The 15,739-nt window shown below is 46.9% G+C and overlaps 1 protein-coding gene across 3 annotated transcripts in view; it reads left to right on the top strand.

Annotated features, from left to right (window-relative positions):
* Window positions 1-3,662, top strand: part of rbm17 (RNA binding motif protein 17) — a 52,183-nt gene extending 48,521 nt beyond the window's left edge. For all 3 annotated transcript variants that reach the window (XM_070897111.1, XM_070897109.1, XM_070897110.1), the window contains exon 12: window positions 2,196-3,662. In XM_070897111.1, coding sequence (XP_070753212.1) covers window positions 2,196-2,299 — 104 coding nt within the window. In that variant the 3' untranslated portion in view covers window positions 2,300-3,662. The remainder of the gene's footprint in view (window positions 1-2,195) is intronic.
* Window positions 3,663-15,739: the final 12,077 nt, after the last annotated feature.

Consider the following 15,739-nt stretch of genomic DNA (forward strand, 5'->3'; position numbering starts at 1 on the left):
GAGTCGATGAGCCGATGGAGCAGGGAGTCCCAGGTTTGATGCCTGATTAGGAGCGGGAGTAGACCATTTGGCCCCTCGAGCCTGCTCCGCCATTCAATAAGATCATGGCTGATCTGATCCTGGCCTCAACTCCACTTCCCTGCCTGTTCCCCATAACCCTTGCTCCCTTGGAAAACTCATCGTGGCTGCTGGCCTCTATCCAGTAACCCTTGGTGGAAGTGTGCATGTGTGGGAATCAGGCGAGATCAGGCGTGAATTGGCTGTCGTGCCCCTGTGGTTGAATAGCCAACCAACATGCACTGTGAACACAGCAACAATGGCTAACTGGGGGAAGCACTAGAGGGTGTGTGACACCTGGTGGAACATTACCCCAACAAAGGATTAGTACCTTAAGGGAAGGGCAGGGTAAAACTGTTCGGGAAAAATAAAATAAGTTAAATTATGAAATGTTAGCATGAGATGGTGTGTGATTATTTTGAATGCAGTAAACTTAGAGTAGGGGTCCTTTCTCCTTAGAATTTGGATTTAAGGGGCATTGTTAAAATAATTAAAAACCTATCTCCGTCAGCAGAGGTGTCAACAACCAGGAGGCATAGATTTAACGTAATTGGTAGAAGAATTAGAGGGGAGTTGAGGAGGGTGGTGGGGGTCTGGAACCCATTGCCTGAACGGGTGGTAGAGGCAGAAACCCTCATTGCATTTATAAAGTTGGATATGCACTTGAAGTACTGTAACCTACAGGGCTACGGACCAAGAGCTGGAAGGTGCGATTAGGCTGGTTAGCTCTTTAGGCCAGCACAGACACGGTGGGCCAAATGGCCTCCTTCTGTGCCGTAAATTTCTCTGATGGTAGTAAAGAAAGATGTTTATTCTGAATCAATGCCGTGTGGCCTCAGGGCGATAGTGTTCCATTCTGCACATTCCTCACCTTCAACAGTACAGCATTACTCCAGATCACCGATCCAGTTAGATGAGAATGGGTTTTAGTAAAATATTTTCTTAATGGATGATTTATTTTAATGGGACAGGTTTCTGCCTACACAATATGGCTCAACAAATCCTTAATGTCCTGTATGTTTGGGCATTTTTTGTGTGAGGTGTGGCTTTAGTCTTAGTTCAGGTCATTTTTGGATTTTCTTATCCCTTTGACATCGATTACAGTGAAGGGTTTAGTGTTTTTAAATTACCACTTGTGTCAACTTCCCAAAATTCAGAACGAACATGTTTATACCAACAGAAGAAACTCTTACAGCAACAGCAAGTGATCAGGAAGGCAAATGGAATGTTGGCCTTTATTGCAAGGGGAATGGAGTATAAAAGCAGAGAAGTCCTGCTACAACTGGTGAAACCACACCTGGTGTACTGTGTACAGTTTTGGTCTCCTTATTTAAAGAGAGATATACTTGCATTGGAGGCAGTTCAGAGAAGGTTGACTGGGTTGAGACGAAGGGGTTGTCTTATGTGGGCCTGCACGCATTGGAGTTTAGAAGAATGAGAGGTGATCTTATTGTGACATATAAGATTCTATGGGGGCTCGACAGGGTAGATGCAAAGAGGATGTTTCCCCTCGTGAGGGAATCTAGAACTAGGGGGTATAGTTTCAGAATAAAGGGCCACCCATTTAAAACGGCGATGAGGAGGAATTTCTTCTCAGGGTCGTGAATCTTTGGAATTCTCTGCCCCAGAGAACTGTGGAGGCTGGGCCATTGAATATAGTCACGGCGGCGGTAGACAGATTCTTGAATTACAGGGGAGTCGAGGGTTATGGGAAACAGGCAAGGAAGTGGAGCAGAGGCCAAGATCAGATCAGCCATTGAATGGTGGAGCCGTATGGCCGAGTTCTGCTCCTGTTTCTTGTGTCCTTTTGTTCTTTTATATATTGCACAGAGTTACCAATAATCAGGTGTCGGGGTACTTGTGTAATTAACTCGAGACCAATGTTCCCTCTAATTTGCGGTCCCAGTGCGCAGTCCCTTTAAATTTGCCGCGCACACATGGTATCTTCCAGCGGCTAGCGAGCGGCCTCTCGCTTGGCGCACGCCGCGCACCTTCGGGGGGGAACATTGCTCGCGACTACAACTGTTCTGTATAAATCGCCTGCCACCGCTGGTAACCGTAATACTGGCTGATTCTTTAAATTCTAAATAATGCAAGGGGGTTCCCGGAAATAATGAATCTGGCTGCTCTTATTTCAGCGGTGGTTGACCTGAATTCAAGATACTTTGGTGGCAGAGTGGTGAAGGCCTGTTTCTACAATCTGGATAAATTCCGGCAGCTGGACCTCGGTGACCTCTTCTAAAAACACCAGTGAGACACCGGTGACATCGGCTTTCTGTACGTGGTGTAAGAGTCTCTCGGGTGTGGAGCTGTGGTGGAGAACTTACAACTAATTCTGAAATGAGACAGCCATCTTCAGTTGTAGTCATCATTACACTTCCACTTTCTTCACGCCCCCGACACGAGACCCCGTTTCTTCTGAGGGGGGGCGCGGGTGGTTTGGCTTTACCATCGAAGCCACCCTGAATGAATGCTTCGCCGTGCAGTGTGGCATTGTTCCATTATGCTTGTCTCTTTTTTTTGTTTGGGAAGGTGTTTTTTGCGATGCCAGGGTTATTTTGTGATATTTTCCATCAGAATTCACTTTGATTGATGAAACCACGCCAGATGCTTTGCCAGATTCACCGCCGTGTGGCTGGATCAGTAGACGAGTAGATGAGTTGCGTTTTCTTTTTTTTAAGCAATGACTTCCTTTCATCGGCCTGATGTCTCGCGGATTTTGTCGAAGTGACGGAGGCTGCAGTGACATTCTCCTGTCCCTCTGTTCGGTCACTCAGTGTTCCCTTTAAGCTGCGGGGGCCGCTCAGCGCTCTGGAGCCCCCGTGCAGCCGGCTCACCGGCTTTTAAACGGGGAAAAGCGCGCGTGTGCTGTACTCCGAATGGGCCACGCAGCGCCTTAAAGGGGCAGCGCATCCCAAAATAAAATGGAAGGGAACATTGCAGAGTCACTATTGTCTACCGTCGAAAATCTGTGTCAGACCCTGCAAAATGTTACATTTATTCTGTTTTCAGTGAAGGAAATGATTATAGTGGAACTATGAATTGATTACACTGTGTCTTCATGAAATATGGGTGTCTAGTTGGAGGTACTGGGACTTTATGCATACTTCTCATTATTTCTTGTTTATTCCCGTTGAGAATACATATGTAGCTGGTGCGTATGTGGCTGTGTATCCATCTTGACAACAAGCAAAGTAGTGGCAAAATACCTGAAATGATTGTAATCATTTTCTGTAAATTAAGTTGTGTTTTAAGTATGACTGGTTGGATTTTGTCAGCCTTATACAGTGGTTCTGATTAACTGTTTCATGACAATAATTTGTTGCGGTTCCTCAAAGCTAATGAACACGCATTTTTTTTGTGTACTGTGCATATGCTTTATGTCTTGCAACACCCTTGGAAAAAGGGGTAATTATTTGTTTTGTATTATTATGTTGAAGCAGTGAACAACAGGAACCACAAGAACTGTTAAGAATTGGTGTTTTAGGACAACGTTGCTGTGGTTCACCTGCGAGTTATTGCTCATAAACAGGGCATTTTTATATCAGCTCATTGGAATAAGAATGAAGAAGCTCTTATTAAAGAGAACAAGTTCCTTAACACACTCCAGTCTTGATTTATGACGCTGTCCTTTTCTGTGTCCCCCCCTGCTAAAGACAACCGTGCCCACACACAGTTCCACCGACCTACGTACATCCCAAAGCCGAGAGGGTTGGACAGCAAACCTGCCCCTCGTGCCTCAACAACAGCAACTTGTATTTATATAGCGCCTTTTAACATAGTGAAATGTTCCAAGGCGCTTCACAGGAGTATTATGAGATAACAATTTCACACCGAGCCACATAAGAAGAAATTAGCGCAGGTGACTAAAAGCTTGGTCAAAGAGGTAGGTTTTAAGGAGTGTCTTGAAGGTGGAAAGAGAGGTAGTGAGGCAGAGAGGTTTAGGGAGGGAGTTCCAGAGCTTGGGGCCCAGGCAATGGCCACCAATGGTTGAGCGATTATAATCAGAGATGCTCAAGAGGGCAGAATTAGAGGAGCGTAGACATCTCTGGGGTGGGGTGAGGGGGTTGTGGGGTTGGAGGAAATCACATAGATAGGAAGGGGTGAGGCCATGGAGGGATTTGAAGGACGAGAATTCTTAAATCGAGGCGTTGCCGGACTGGAAGCCAAAGTAGGCAGCGAGCACAGGGATGATGGGTGAGTGGGACTTGGTGTGAGTTAGGACACGGGCTGCTGAGTTTTGGATCACCTCTAGTTTATGTAGGGTAGAATGTGGGAGGCCAGCCAGGAGTGCGTTGGAACAGTCAAGCCTAGAGGTAACAAAGACATGGATGAGGGCTTCAGCAGCGGATGAGCCGAGGCAGGGGTGGAGACAGGTGATGTTACGGAGGTGGAAATAGGCGGTCTTAGTTATGCTGCGGACATGTGGTCAAGAGCTCATTTCAGGGTCAAATATGACACCAAGGTTGCGAGCAGTCTGGTTCGGCCACAGACAGGAGGTGAGGAGAGGGATGGAGTCAGTGGCTAGGGGGCGGTGTTTGTGGCGGGGACCGAAAACAATGGCTTCGACTCAACCAGTGGTGTAAAGAACTGGCAGCTACACGGCACGTCACAGCAACCCAAGATCAGCTCTCCCTCCGACCACAGCCCGCTCAAACGATTCGTTGTTTGATCAAACCATTGTCAACTTTAGTTGTCATTTATCTAGGAGTTTAGTCATTTCTTGTAAACATCCTATCATAGGCAGTCCCTCAAAACGAGGATGACTTGCTTCCACGCCAAAAAGGGATGAGTTCACAGGTGTTTCAATGAAGGACCTAATATTCCAGATCCTGAACTACATGTTGAAGGGTGGAAGATGCCTGTGCGTGGATTTTTTTAACGTGTGGTGACCGTTGCACACCAGCCACCACACGGGCTTGACAGAGCGAGGTCTTGGTCCAGTGGCAAGGGTTAACCAGGACGACTGGAGACCAGCTCTGCTGCACAGACCTAGTGCGCACACATATCGCAGTGTGGGCTGGGCCCGCGCTGCCCCTGGGCCCTCGCCTCTCCTGGGCCCCGATCACGTCCCTCTACAATCTCCCGCCGCTCCTTCGCCCCGACCTCGCCGCTCCTGCTGTACCTGCCCACGCTCCAATCACCGACCTGGACCTTGATGACATCTCTGCTGCCGTTGCCCTCCTGCACCAGCTCGTACTATACCTTGCCGTGGTGCCCATGGCCGCTTCTCGCGGCTCCTTTTATGGCCCCGGCCTACAGGACTTTTTGCAGCTGAAAATCCCTGTCCTGCAGAACTCTCCGTTGGAAAGTCTACAAAGCAGCAGAATGATCCCACATTTATCAACAGATTTTATTAACAGCAGTCTGTCAGTATAAGAGTAATTTTTCCTTTGAAATGTGTGTTTATATTTGATGACTATTCCTTTATTTCACCCGCTCCATGTCACATACTGCGCCACAGTTCCGTCCCCACCCCAGTTTTATTTGTACAGTTTGTTCAGACTTGATGAGATTAGGAGCTGTGCTGCGATATGTGATTAGGTCAACTCGATTTAACTTATTTTTTTAATAAATGAGACTGATGTGGCTTGGTGTCAGATTTTATTTTATAACGCTCCTGTGAAACACCTTGGGACGCTTTACTAGGTTAAAGGTGCTATATATAGGCAAGTTATTGGTAGTGTGATGAATCTCTCATGATTCTTTAGGTCACCATTTGTTCATTAGTTAATGCACAGTTAGGTTTAAGCAGCACCTGATATCTCATCGGCACCTGGATTTCTCTTCATCGGTGTTTTGTTGCTTTAAAGAGTTAGTTACTACTCGTTTAGTGATCACGTTGCTTCATTGGCCAGAAAGACATGATCTAGCATGAAGAAAATTTAAGTCTCTTTCTACGCACTCCACTGGAATACTCCATACAGACAGGAACTGATATCAATCAGCCCAGGGGTAACAAGCAGATTCCAATCACACATGCCACTCAGACGTTTGCGGCTTTTACATTTTAGGCTGGATCGTGTCCCAGGAGTGCTGCTCGAATGAATTTGAAATTGTGCTGTCAATTTCCCTTGTTGAACTATAATTGTTCTGTGCCTTGTCCACAACGTGACTCTGCTGAATTCTTCCAACAATACGTACAAAATAACAGTGCTGCCAAATATCGCTGGGTGCCTATAATTGGTTTGCAGTACCACAAAACTAAAATTTGATTTTACATTTCAATTTAAAAATTTGTGACAGCTGCTGGGCTTTGGAAGAACCTGTCCTTTGACAATCTCCCAAACCCAAGACCTCTACTGCTTAGAAGGACAAAAAGAAAGACATACGTTTATATAGTGTGTTTCACGACCACCGCACGTCCCAAAGCGCTTTACAGCCAATGAAGTACTTTTGGAGTGTAGTCACTGTTGTAATGTAGGGAAACACGGCAGCCAATTTGCGTACAGCAAGCTCCCACAAACAGCAATGTGATAATGACCAGATAATCTGTTTTATTGTAATATTGATTGAGGGATAAATATTGACCAGGACACCAGGGATAGCTCACCTGCTCTTCCAAATAGTGCCATGGGATCTTTTATGAGAGAGCAGACAGGGCCTTGGTTTAACATCTCATCCAAAAGACGGCACCTCCGACAGTGCAGCGCTCCCTCAGCACTGCACTGGAGTGTCAACCTATACTTATTTTGTGCTCAAGTTCCTGGAGTGGGACTTCAACTCACAACCTTCTGACTCAGAGGCGAGAGTGCTACCCACTGAGCCACAGGTGACACCATCACATCCATGGGAACATCACCACCTCGAAGTTCCCCTCCAAATCATACACTATCCTGACTTGGAAATATATCGCCGTTCATCGTCGCTGGGTCAAAATCCTGCAACTCCCTAACCTTCACCACACGGACTGCAGCGGTTCAAGAAGGCGACTCACCACCACCTTCTCAAGGGGCAATTAGAGATGGGCAATAAATGCCGGCCTTGCCAGTGACGCCCACATTCTATGGAGGAATATTAAAAAAGATACTGCGCAGAAAGGCATTGTTTCACGGGTATTGAATGCTATTATTACCTTGCCCAACAAGCCTTTGTAAATGAGCCACGATGGTGACTTATCTGCAGGCTTAGCCTCACCTAATGTGCTCATCCCATTAGGGGCCATTGAATCGTTATTAAAAGTGTGAACCGTGAGCAATGTCTCTGCTTAGCCTAAGGAGACCAAATTCAGCACGCCCACCAATGCACCGGCTGGAATTGGCTAACTCACCACAGACCCGGGATAAAATCTATCTTATGTTTGACTCAGCCCCACACTGGGAGAGTACCTTTACAAATGGAGCCATCAGGAGCGCCTGCTGTATAGTTCTTTGATTCATAGAAATTTACGGGACAGAAGGAGGCCATTCAGCCCATCATGTCTGTGCCGGGTGAAAAAGGGCTATCTAGTCTAATCCCACTTTCCAGCTCTTGGTCCGTAGCCCCGTATGTTACCACAAATTATTTTTGGACTGTTCAGTCTGATTTGGTGCAGTTTTCATTCAGGGGACCTGAATAAATGACCATATTTATGTGGCGACCAAAGCAAAATACTGCGGATGCTGGAAATCTGAAATCAAAACAGAAAATGCTGGAAATCTCAGCAGGTCAGGCAGCAGCTGTGAAGAGAGAAACAGTTAACGTTTCAGGTCGATGACCTTTCGTCAGACCTCCATATTCACATGGCGAGTGTCCTCCAATTGCTACTATCAGTAATGGTGGCCATGAAACTACCGGATTGTCGGAAAAACCCATCTGGTTCACTGATGTCCTTTCGGGAAGGAAATCTGCCGTCCTTACCCGGTCTGGGCCTATACGTGACTCCAGACCCACACCAATGTCTTCATAAGCGGTCCCTCGAACGAGGATGACTTGCTTCCACACCAAAAGTGATGAGTTCATAGTTGTTTCAATGGTGGACTCGATATTACAGTCCTGTACTCCAGGGTTGGAAGATGTCTTGTGTGTGGATTTTTTTAACGTGTGGTGACCGTTGCACATCAGCCTCCACATGGGCTTGACCGAGCTCGGTCTTGGTCCAGTGGCAAGGGTAAACCAGGACGACTGGAGACCAGCTCTGCTGCACGGACCGATTGCGCACACATATCGCAGTGTGGGCTGGGCCTGTGCTGCCCCTGGGCCCTCGACTCTTCTGGGTCCCGCAGCCTCATTCGCCGCACCTCCACCACAATCATTTGCTGTCCTCCGCCATGTATTAGTGTACCGACAGCCTGCCGCAGCTCCCAGGCAGGATGAATGCATCGTGCCAACTTTCAGCAAATCCTGCCTTAATATGGAGGATTCTTCGCTTGTCGTCACACACAATCTGGACAATTAAAGAGTGGTTGCCCTTTCTGTTCAAGAAGTTGAGTGGGTTAACTATAGGAATTCACAAAGCAATATGGATGGCACCAACTGCTTCCTGCACTTTGGGAGACTAAGCGATGCAATAAAACTGGATGGCCCTAACTTACTGCTGACTTTTTGTGATGACAAATTGGATGAGTGTCAATTACAAATACACGCCCCGATGGCACCGTGGCTGATATTACACTGTCCCCCTGGCTGCCTGAAATGAGACAGTGGCTTAAACTTTGAATGCAGTAGCTGGCACAGCTCCCCTATCGCCGCTTTGGTGAGGCGCATTTTCGAACTAACAGTATACCAATGCCACTAAGGTCGTCATAGGACCTGTGTGACCTGTAAATTCCTTGGGGAGGGTAATATCTTGAAGAGTGCATCCTCCTCATTCTGCCTCCCCTTCTTTCCCCCACTGTCTCCCACTGCTCCACTTCCAACACTAGAATGACAAACAAAGGCTATTGGGAATCCTATACCTAGTCCTCAGAACCCTCACTGTGGGCGAGGGAAAAAATACCCCAGGGGTTTCATAGTCCCACATTCAGTCAAAGGCCAGTCCAGCACTGTCTCGGTCAAATGCCAGTAATTCATCGTCAGAGTTTCTGCCCTCTTTAGGCTCAAACGTTCCTGACTTCCAGCAGTCTCAGTTGATTAATTGATAGCAATGTGGTTGACTCTTAACTGCCCTCTGAAATGGCGGCTCACCACCACCTTCTCAAGGGGCAATTAGGGATGGGCAATAAATGCCGGCCTTGCCAGCGACGCCCACACCTGGTGAGCAAGTTTTTAAAAACAGCATAATTATTTCCTCCATTTAAGGGTTGCATATAATCCATTTTGTACATGTACATGCAAGGGTATGCACTGATATAATGCAATGTCTCAGAAGATCATTACATATAAAGGGCTAGACTTTGGGCACATCATCGCCCACATAAGCGCTGAGATTCAGGCTATCGCCCATATTTGCTGAAAAATGGAAGCTGGCGCCCGATAATCGCCCATTTATCGCCAGCGCAACTTTTGGCATACAGGAATAAGTACATTGCTCGGCCTATTTTTAAAAAAAATATGACGTCATCCTTGAATACTGTTCAGAATGGAAACTAGCGCCTGATTATGGCCCAGGTTATCGTCGAGCGCTACTTTCGGCATTTCGCCCAAATAATCGCAGGCCCAAAAAGATGCTGAAGAAAAGCTGCAATCATCTGACCGTAACTAGGCACTACGGACGCCACTTTGTACCTCAGAGGATCTTTACTAAAAGGCTGCTTGAAGTGCTTGCTGGGAGAAGCAATTTTTGAGTGATTTTAAGGGCGTTTTTGACTCTTGACAATCATCTAATCACATTTGTATTTGTTGAGCACAAATTAAGGGTATTTATAGTGATGTGGCCTGTAATTTCTCAAACAGTGTTGGCCTTCATAGCGAGGGGATTTGAGTACAGGGGCAGGGAGGTGTTGCTACAGTTGTACAGGGCCTTGGTGAGGCCACACCTGGAGTATTATGTACAGTTTTGGTCTCCTAACTTGAGGAAGGACATTCTTGCTATTGAGGGAGTGCAGCGAAGGTTCACCAGACTGATTCCCGGGATGGCGGGACTGACATATCAAGAAAGACTGGATCAACTGGGCTTGTATTCACTGGAGTTCAGAAGAATGAGAGGGGATCTCATAGAAACGTTTAAAATTCTGACGGGGTTAGACAGGTTAGATGCAGGAAGAATGTTCCCAATGTTGGGGAAGTCCAGAACCAGGGGTCACAGTCTAAGGATAAGGGGTAAGCCATTTAGGACTAAGATGAGGAGAAACTTCTTCACCCAGAGAGTGGTGAACCTGTGGAATTCTCAACCACAGAAAGTTGTTGAGGCCAATTCACTAAATATATTCAAAAAGGAGTTAGATATAGTCCTTACTACTCGGGGGATCAAGTGGTATGGCGAGAAAGCAGGAAGGGGGTACTGAAGTTGCATGTTCAGCCATGAACTCATTGAATGGCGGTGTAGGCTCGAAGGGCTGAATGGCCTACTCCTGCACCTATTTTCTATGTTTCTATGTTTCTATTAGACTTAAAGGGAGCAGGTTCCAACCCCAGTCCAAATCTTAGTGGGGAAGCTCCCAAGCTTAATTACAATCAGGCAGATTTACATTCTAATTAATGAGTCAGTGCATCATTACAATTTAAAATGTAATAATTTAAAACTTACTCTTGCCAATGCAACCAGATTGTTCCACCTCTTGCGGCACTGGTCTGCCTCACGCCTATCGTGGGCCACTGATGAGACTACGGCGGCGATATCGCCCCATATTTTTTGATATGTCCGGGGGGAGGTTACCCACGCCCAGCCCGAGTTAATTGGCCCCACCGATTTTCAACCTCATTAACGAGAACCTCATTGGCCTCATCAGAGAAGGCTTTCGCCCTCCTTCTCCCTGACAGCTTCTCCTGCTGCATGCTGCTATCGCTTGACATTTTTTTCCCCTCCACAGACAGCTTCTTTCTCTCTCTCCTTCTCTCGCTCCCTCTCTTTCAGTCTTCTGAGCATGCGCAGATGACCCCTGAACTCCCGAATCGCGGGAAAAGTTCTTTGCTAAAAATAAAACGCGCATGCGCAGAACGGCCGTTGCTATGGACGCCGGCCTTGCATGACTGAATACATCGCTAAGGCCCATTTCACATCGCTAAGGCCATCGCCCAAATTAAAAAGGCAAACTAGCGGTTTTTAAAATGGGTGCGATTCCAGCGATTCTGAAAAATAAAAAAAACACTAAGGCCGGAAATATCGCCCATTAAATAAAGTCAATTTCTGTCTGTTTGGGTGGTTCAAGGGAACACCAAAGATCCCACGGCACTGTTCTCCCAGTGTCCTGGTAAATATTCTACCCTCAACCAGCACCACCGAAAACAGATTAACTAGTCATTCATCTCACTATTGTTTGTGGGACATAGCTGTACACAAATATGGTTACCAAGCACACCTGTGTAAGTGACTATTCACCTCTGGGTTCAGCCCCGCACTCGAGAACTCCCACCCTCAGCATGTCCACCTGGCCACCTATCCCCCGATCTCAAAAACATCATCAGACCCTTTACTTTCACCCGCTGCTAACACCTCTCTTCCCTTGCTTCCCGCTTCTTGGCTTGCTGTGGCTCAGTGGGCAGCACTCTCGCCTCTGAGTCAGAAGGTTGTGGGTTCAAGCCTGACGCCAGGGACTTGAGCACATAAATTCAGGCTGACCGTGGAGTGCTGCACTGTTTCAGATGAGAAGTTAAACTGAGGACCTGTCTGCTCTCTCAGGTGGATGTAAAAAATCCCATGGCAATATTTTGAACAAGAGCAGGGGAGTTATCTCCAGTGTCCTGGCCAATATTTATCCCTCAATCAACATCACCAAAGACAGATTATCTGATCATTATCACGTTGCTGTCTGTGGGAGCGTTTTATGTGCAAATTGGCTGCCGCATTTCCTCCATTACAACAGTGACTACACTTGGTTAGAAATGTAGAAACATAGAAAATCAGCCCTTCGAGTTTGCACCGCCATTCAATATGATCATGGCTGATCATGCAACTTCAGTACCCCATTCCTGCTTTCTCTCCATACCCCTTGATCCCTTTAACCATAAGGGCCACATCTAACTCCCTTTTAAATATATCTATAGCTATGCGGGTTAATCCTTGTCGCTGGACCAAGACCTCGTTCTGTCAAGCCCGTGTGGTGGCTGGTGTGCAACGGCCACCCGTCAACAGTTCAGGATCTGGAATATTAGGTCCTTCATTGAAACACCTGTGAACTCATTGAACTCATCTCTTTTGGCGTGGAAGCAAGTCATCCTCGACTCGAGGGACCGCCTAAGAAGAATGACACTTGAAAAGTACTTCATTGGCTGTAAAGAGGTTTTGGAGGTTGTGGAAGGTGCTATATAAATGCAAGTCTTTATTTTTCTTTCCACCGCCTGAGAAAGCTCCCATGAAATATCTCTCAGCAAGTGAGGGGGAGTATACCAATCTGAATGGTTGTTTTAGCGATGAGGAACGATTGGATGGGCAGGGTTTGTTTTTTTTAAGAACCGGGAGGCTGAGGGAGGACCTTATTGAGGTGTATAAAATGATGAGGGGCCTAGATAGAGTGAATAGGAAACATAGAAAATAGGTGCAGGAGTAGTCCATTCGGCCCTTCGAGCCTGCATCACCATTCAATATGATCATGGCTGATCATGCAACTTCAGTACCCCATTCCTGCTTTCTCTCCATACCCCTTGATCCCTTTAGCCGTAAGGGCCACATCTAACTCCCTTTTGAATATATCCAACGAACTGGCCTCAACAACTTTCTGCGGTAGAGAATTCCACAGGTTCACAACTCTCTGGGTGAAGAAGTTTCTCCTCAAGGACCTATTTCCCTGAGCAGACGGGTCAATAACCAGGGGGCATGGATTTACAGTAATTGGTAGGAGGTTTAGAGGGGAGTTGGGAACCTATTTCACCCAGAGGGTGATGGGGGGGGGGGGGTTCTGGAACATGTGGTAAGCGACAGGGCTAAGGACCAAGAGCGGGACAGTGGGATTAGACTGGATGGCTCTTTTTCGGGCCGGGCGCAGACACGATCTGTGCTGTAAATTTCTATGATTATGATTTCCATGACATTGCACTCCGAATATCTCTCCTCCCCACCGCCCCCCCCCCCCAACCTCCACACACACATTTGTAACATGCAGCAAGGCGGGCTAGCAAGGGGTTAATACTCCAACTGCAGGCACTTCCGTGCTTTGTGGTTTGAGGTCTCGTTTGCAAATTTGAGGAAGTGCGTCTGGGCGATTGAATGAATGTGGGTGTCTGCAGATTCTCGGTTGATGTAAAGCGACTATCCAGGGGCCGAGAAAGGCTGCGAGAGCGAATTATTGCCGTCTCTAGTTACAGTGAGCTCTGCTGGTTAAGATGCCGCGAGGAGTTGGTGAGTTTCACCCATTTGATGTGTGTCTGACATGATTTCCGCATCTTGTGTTTTGGGGCGAGCTTGGTGCAGGGCTGAGTTTCAGAACTAGTAACCGGTGAGTTTGCAATAACTCACGGAGCAGGGATTCCGATCTCTGGGAGGGAGGGAAGGAAGGGAAGGTTGGGGAAACGATCCCATTGGATTTCTGCCTCTGCTCAGTGCCAGGAAATGCCACTTTCAAAGCAGGCAGAGCCACCGATGGCTGTCTGATCGCACACTCCGGTCGTTCTCATTTTCGGTAAACACTCCTTAAGGTGACAGGGCATTGAGCATTGCTGTCTTGCCGAGCTCTCATACCACCCTAACCTGGGAAACTACCAACATTTGCCAGTCATCCATCCACTTTGCAAGTAAAACAAAAAAAAAAACAATCTCTTTGAAAACTGAATGTGCTTGGAGGATTTCACAGCTGAGCCCAGCTGAAAGTGAGGGCAGAGGTTTATTAAAATAATTTGGGCATCCCCACTCTATTTCTGATCGATAATATTGTATAGAGCCCGGCTTTAGGAGGTAGTTAAGTAAAATCAGGACCGTACTATCCTGGCACATTCTCAGAGACTTGAGCACAAAAATCCAGTGCAGTGCCGAGGGAGTGCCGCACTGTCGGAGGTGCCGTCTTTCGGATGAGACGTTAAACCGAGGCTCCCTCTGCCCTCTCAGGTGAACATAAAAGATCCCATGGCACTATTTCGGGGAGGACACGGTGGGCCTCCTTCCGTGCTGTAAATTTCTATGAGTCTATGATTTTGAAGAGGAGCAGGGGCGTTCTCCCCAGTGTCCTGGGGCCAATATTTATCCCTCCATCAACATCACAAACAGATGATCTGGTCATTATCACATTGCTGTTTGTGGGAGCTTGCTGTGCGTAGATTGGCTGCCGCGTTTCCTACATTAGAAAGAAAGGCTTGCATTTATATAACGCCTTTCACAACCACCGGATGTCTCAAAGCGCTTTACAGCTCATGAAGTTCTTTCTGAAGTGTAGTCACTGTTGTAATGTGGAAAACACGGCAACCAAATTGCGCACAGCAAGCTCCCACACACAGCAATGTGATAATGACCAGATAATCTATTTTTGGTATGGTGATTGAGGGATAAATATTGGCCCCAGGACACCGGGGATATCTCCCCTGCTCTTCTTTGAAATAGTGCCATGGGATCTTTTACGGCCAACTAAGAGGGCAGATGGGGCCTCAGTTTAACGTCTCATCTAATAACTCCCTCAGCACTGCACTGGAGTGTTCGCCTATATAATTTGTGGTGTAGTCCCTGGAGTGGGACTTGAACCCACAATCTTCTGACTCAGAGGCGAGAGTGCTGCCCACTGAGCCACGACTGACAACACAATGTGGGAAACGCGGCAGCCAATTTGCGCACAGCAAGCTCCAACGAACAGCAATGTGATAATGACCAGATTATCTTTTTTTTTTGTGATGTTGATTGAGGGATAAGCATTGGCCGGGACACCGGGAAGAACTCATCATTTTTAAAATAGTGGCATGGGACCTTTTATCTCCACCTGAGAGAGCAGTTTCAGTTTAACGTCCCATCCGAAAAACGGCACCTCCGACAGTGCAGCACTCCCTCAGTACCGCACTGGGAGTGTCAGCCTGGATTCTTGTCTGCCACCCAGTGAGTTTTATTTTTGGCCTCTTAAGCACTCATTCACAGGTGTGAATTATTGTCCTGGGAAATATTTCTGAAGATGGAAAGTTCCAGCAATAGATTGCAGATTTTTACTCCTCAATACTTTTCCAGTAATGATCTTGTGACCATTAATCTTCTTCTGTGAATATTACTACCTTGGAATTGATGTTGGTTCTGACAGCTGCCGGAGGCATAAAAATTGACTGAATACTGTTAGAATAGTGAGACACCAGAGCGTGACTTTCAAGCTGCGGTGTGATATTGAAGTTCAGATGATAACGATAAACTGCACGAGCGTCGCTCTTGTGATTTACAAGATTGCCTAAACCCCCTCAATTTGATTACCTCCTACCCATGCCTCCCACTCACTCACTATCTGTATGCTACAAACCTGAGCCAACTCCCTCGGAATATGTTGCGAGAGAAACCAAAATTGGCATTTTTTTTTTTTAAACAGGTCCTCAGAAACGTAATCCAACCCACCTTTCTGACCTGCATTATAAAAACCTTTGTTCATGAAAGTGAAAGATATTTATTTGGCCCCTCTTTCTGCCAGAAAGTTAAGCATTGCCTCGATTTCAAAATTCTCATCCTTGTTTACAAATCCCTCCAGGGCCTCGCCCCCTCCCTATCTCTGTA

The sequence above is a fragment of the Pristiophorus japonicus genome, chromosome 13 (assembly GCF_044704955.1).
Source record: "Pristiophorus japonicus isolate sPriJap1 chromosome 13, sPriJap1.hap1, whole genome shotgun sequence".
NCBI classification, from domain to species: domain Eukaryota; kingdom Metazoa; phylum Chordata; class Chondrichthyes; family Pristiophoridae; genus Pristiophorus; species Pristiophorus japonicus.